We start from the raw sequence: 5,195 nt of genomic DNA on the forward strand, positions 1-5,195 counted from the left end.
GCAACTTAAGACAATATTCCCAAACTAGGGAACTCAGTTACCCACAGAGCTATGCAATGTATTCAGTGATGTAGGTACTAATAAGTCACAACAATGGAGCAATACTGAGAAGGAACAGAAGCCAGCTCGTAATACTATGCAGTATTTTAATTTTGTACAGAATATCCTCAAAGATAACCACAGAAAACAGAAGTGAGGAAAACCAAAATGACAACAGCTAACACCAACAACACTCAGAGATCAACACAGCAACAAGTCAAGAACATCACTGTGTGAAGCCCAGATCTCAGGAAGGTTATATTACCACTGGATCTTAAATGAATTTTAAAATACTCACATACTCACCCACTTGAAATTTTCCATTCTTATTTTGGTGTAAAAATATTTGTGGCTACCCTAATTTTACATGTATTTTCATTATAAATGCATGTGATTTTTATCTTAAGGGAAAATAGAGATGCCGTTACATTGCTAAATTGGCCATAGTGTTAGGTGAAGGGGTAAATGTAGGGGAATGGGTCTGGGTGGGTTGCGCTTCGGCGGGTCGGTGTGGACTTGTTGGGCCGAAGGGCCTGTTTCCACATTGTAAGAAATCTAATCTAAGCTAATTGCTGTAAGGGCTGAATATGTCAATGAGGTATGGACCAGAATAAGGCATTGTGACCAACGGGAGTCCAGGTTGCAGCTTGTTAACGTAAGGGTGTGTAGCTATGTTTCTTTGTAACTGTATGTATGAAATTTGCAATCATTCTGTCTGAAGAGAAAATCTATCCTATTTTCAAGTAAACTGAACCTAATTTGTTTACCTGTTCTGTGCGAAAGTGGAACCTTTGTGGGAAAAGTGGGAAAACAGTTCAATAAAACAATGCCAAGGTCTCAGTGGTTAGCACTGTCGTCTTGCAGTGCCAGGGACCCAGGTTCGATTCCAGCCTTGGGCAACTGTCTGGGTGGAGTTTGTGCATTCTCCCCATTTCTGCATGGGTTTCCACCTGGTGCTCTGGTTTTCTCCCACAGTCCAAAGATGTGCAGATCAGGTGAATTGGCCACGCTTAAATTGCCCATAATGTTCAGGGATGTGTAGGTTAGGGGTAAAATGTAGACTAATGGGGAGTGGGTTTGGGAGGGATACTCTTCAGAGGGTTGGTGTGGAATTGTAGGGCTTGTTTCCACGCTTAGGGATTCTATAACCATTAGTGAGGTTTGAAACAATATAGAAAAAATAGAAGTATTACTCCCTTTAGGTGATGACTGAGGCATTGAGGTCAATAAAGAGAGTTGTAATTCCATGTGAAATAGCTGGAGAAAGTATTTTTATAGGTAAGAATATAGTATCTAGAGAACTACTTCTCCTGTCCAATTCCCTGATTAAGTTTCCTAATATCAACTAGGATATCACGACTCTTGACCCAATGCTCGCTGTCCCTTGTAACCAGTCCAATACCAATCCATCATCCAACATCACTGAACAGATAATGTAATTATTATCTTATTGCCATTTGTGGAACTTTGTACTCAAGTTGCCTGCTGCATTTTTAAAATTACAACAGTGCACTTTAAAAATGCTTGATTGAGTGCAAAACATCTTAATGTATCATTACTTCATTTTGTCCAATTCTTTTAGAATTTGGTGCACATAAGGCTAAACAAAATGGCATATGCAAGCGGTTTCCTGATTTATAAATGTCTGTCTTATGAACACTCGTACTTACGATCACAATCCCATGCAGAGTGCTATAATAATAATAATTTAAAGATCTGACATATAAAGATTAATTCAAACTTATGAATGGCTATTTTATATTTTCCTGTATTGTGTTGTAACTAGTATTAAATCGACTTATGAACAAACTCAAGAATGGAACCTGTTAACAATTTATTCAAATGAATTCTTTGTACCTTGTGAAAGAAATTGAGAACAGAATTTTAAAGTTGGTAATTATCTGACTAGTGTTTTTAAACAGCTTTATTATGTTGCAAAAATGGGACTTGTTTACAGAACAGCGGATTTGTATCCCTGAAATGTTCTACTCTATTTTTGTTGAGCTAATGTCATGATAACCATTTCTCACACCTTCTTGGAGATCACATCCAGACCTGAATGTTACCTTTTTTATCACTGTAGAAAAATGAATAAAAGAGCTAAAGGAGCCATTGGGTTTCTCATTGTGGTACTATTAGCCCTCACCCTCTCCCTGGGCCTGTACTTTGGGCTGAAGCCCAGGAAAGTGCCAGCATATTCCTTCGAGAGAGCTGCTGTTGCTGCAGATGCAGGAAGATGTTCAGAGATTGGTCGGTGAGTGTCTGTTAAAGGGCCTTGATTCACATTGTCAGTCGGAGGAGTAGTGCTGCCTGAACTGCTGTGCTCTTCCAGCACCACTAATCCAGAATACAAACTGTTCAGCCAAACCACTTCATGTTGATGGTTATTCTTCACATAGTCTTTGTTTCTAATCTCATGTAGCCCTTTCCTACTTGTTTTACATTGTAAAGGTTTAGCGGGATGTCAACCAAACACAGGCAAATGAGATTAGTTTAGTTTGGGAAACCTGGTTGGCATGGAAGAATTGAATTGAAGGGTCTGTGTCTGTGGTGTTCAGATTAGATTACATTACAGTGTGGAAACAGGCCCTTCGGCCCAACAAGTCCACACCGACCTGCCGAAGCGAAACCCACCCATACCCCTACATTTACCCCTTACCTAACACTACGGGCAATTTAGTATGGCCAATTTACCTGGCCCTGCACATCTTTGGACTGTGGGAGGAAACCGGAGCACCCGGAGGAAACCCACGCAGACACGGGGAGAACGTGCAAACTCCACACAGTCAGTCGCCTGAGGCGGGAATTGAACCCGGGTCTCTGGCGCCGTGAGGCAGCAGTGCTAACCACTGTGCCACCGTGCCACCGTTCAGTCTGACTCTGTCACTCTATGAAGTGTTTAAAAAGGAAAAGAGTAAGTGAGTATTGGTCCTCTAGCATTATTTAGTTAGGTTGAATTATTGAGGCTGGTCTTGGACAGGAGGCAGCTTGATGTCTGACAGCTCTGCAGACAAATCAAACATTGCACACTGTTTCCATTGTAGGGACTTTCGGGCAAAAGTTTACAGTGACAATAAAAAGCCAATCGCAGATAATAAGGAAATAGCAGCTAAAATGAGCAAGTACTTTGATTCTACCCTCACTATAGAGGATGTAAAAAACATTCCAGTCACTGTTGTAAATCAGCAGGCGGAAAGTAGAGAAGAACTTAATGAAATTACAAACACAAGGAAAATAGTACTAAGCAAATGCAGGTCCATTGTACCCTGAAGGTTGCTGCACAGGTGGATAGAGTGGTCAAGAAGGCATATAGTATGCTTGCCTTCATCGGACGGGGTATTGAGTATAAGAGCTGGCAAGTCATGTTAAAATTGTACAAGACATTGGTTCGGCCGCATTTAGAATACTGTGTACTGTTCTGGTTGCCACATTACCAAAAGGATGTGAACGCTTTGGAGAGGGTGCAGAGAAGGTTTACGAGGATGTTGCCTGGCATGGAAGGTGCTAGCTATGAAGAGAGGTTGAGTAGGTTAGGATTATTTTCACTAGGAAAAAGGAGATTGAGGGGGGACCTGATTGAGGTTTACAAATTCATGAAGGGTATAGACAGGGTGGATAGAGACAAACTTTTTTCCCAGGGTGAAGGATTCAATAACGAGAGGTCACGCTTTCAAAGTGAGAAGTGGAAAGTTTAAGGGGGATACACGCGGTAAGTACTTCACACAGAGGGTGGTGGGCGTTTGGAACGCGTTGCCAGCAGAAGTAGTAGAGGCAGGCACAGATTCATTTAAGATGCGTCTGGACAGATGTATGAGAAGGTGGGGAGCAGAGGGATACAGATGCTTAGGAATTGGGCGACAGGTTTAGACAGTACATTTGGATCGACTCAGGCTTGGAGGGCCGAAGGGCCTGTTCCTGGGCTGTAAATTTTCTTTGTTCTTTGCTCTTTGTTCAAACTGTTGCAGCTGCAGAATGAAAACCCTCTGGATCCATTGACATCTTAATGGATGGTGGATAAGTTAGGAGATGCATTGGTGTTTCCAAACCTGTTAGGTTGAGGAAAAGGTTCCATCAGACTGGCAAATAGTAAATAATAACCCAGAGGGAGGAAACAGGCAACTGTTGGTTAATTAGCATGACGTCTGTGGTGGGAAATGTTTTACTATTGATCGCTAAAGATAGAAATCTGAAATAAAAACAGAAATTGCTGGAGAGTTAATGGTTTGAGTCCAGTGATGTTAACTCTACTTTCTCTGCAAAGATGCTGCCAACCCTGTTGAATTTTGCCAGCAATTTCTGTTTTGTTCTTGGCAGGCTTCCACTCAACTGGACCTGATTAAGCATGAACCTTTCTACACCAGTGTCTGTTCAAACAAGCAATCCTCGCAGAAGTCCACAGCAAAACAAGCATTTATCAGCAGTCATGTGACTTCTAGGAAGCCTTTTAAAAGAATATCCCCATAGTCCACAGTGAACTTTCAATTACCTTTCTCTTAAAAAGCAAGTCCAAGTATTACACTAAAGTTTAAATAACCCAGATTTCCACAATCCTTCAAAATGTATGTCCTCAAGGCAATATTCAATATAAAGCACCTTTGTAACAACATTAGTACAGTATGGTTCTCAACTTAGGACCTACTGATTCTTATAATTTATTATTGCATTTTTCCCATGATGTTGTTACTGAGACAGTGAATTATTGAGGTTGATGCAGGACAGGAGGCAGCTTGATGTCTGACAGTTCTGCAGACAAATCAAACACTGCACACTAATTCCATTGCAGGGACGTTCAGGCTAAGGTTAACTATAGAACATAGAACATAGAAGAATACAGCGCAGTACAGGTCCTTCGGCACTCGATGTTGCGCCGATCCAAGCCCACCTAACCTACACTAGCCCACTATCCTCCATATGCCTATCCAATGCCCGTTTAAATGCCCATAATGAGGGAGAGTCCACCACTGCTACTGGCAGGGCATTCCATGAACTCACGATTCGCTGAGTAAAGAACCTACCCCTAACATCTGTCCTATACCTAACACTCCTTAATTTAAAGCTATGCCCCTCGTAATAGCTGACTCCATACGTGGAAAAAAGATTCTCACTGTCGACCCTATCTAAACCCCTAATCATCTTGTACACCTCTACCAAGTCAC

The 5,195-nt window shown here is 41.6% G+C and overlaps 1 protein-coding gene across 1 annotated transcript in view; it reads left to right on the plus strand.

The window, feature by feature from the left end:
- LOC122562890 (glutathione hydrolase 1 proenzyme-like) overlaps positions 1 to 5,195 on the plus strand; it is a 102,140-nt gene that overhangs the window by 12,071 nt on the left and 84,874 nt on the right. Inside the window, exons 2-3 of the mRNA XM_043716215.1 lie at positions 250 to 259; positions 2,112 to 2,293. Coding sequence (XP_043572150.1) covers positions 2,127 to 2,293 — 167 coding nt within the window. The 5' untranslated portion in view covers positions 250 to 259; positions 2,112 to 2,126. The remainder of the gene's footprint in view (positions 1 to 249; positions 260 to 2,111; positions 2,294 to 5,195) is intronic.

The sequence above is a fragment of the Chiloscyllium plagiosum genome, chromosome 25, assembly GCF_004010195.1.
Source record: "Chiloscyllium plagiosum isolate BGI_BamShark_2017 chromosome 25, ASM401019v2, whole genome shotgun sequence".
In the NCBI taxonomy this organism is placed as follows: Eukaryota; Metazoa; Chordata; class Chondrichthyes; order Orectolobiformes; family Hemiscylliidae; genus Chiloscyllium; species Chiloscyllium plagiosum.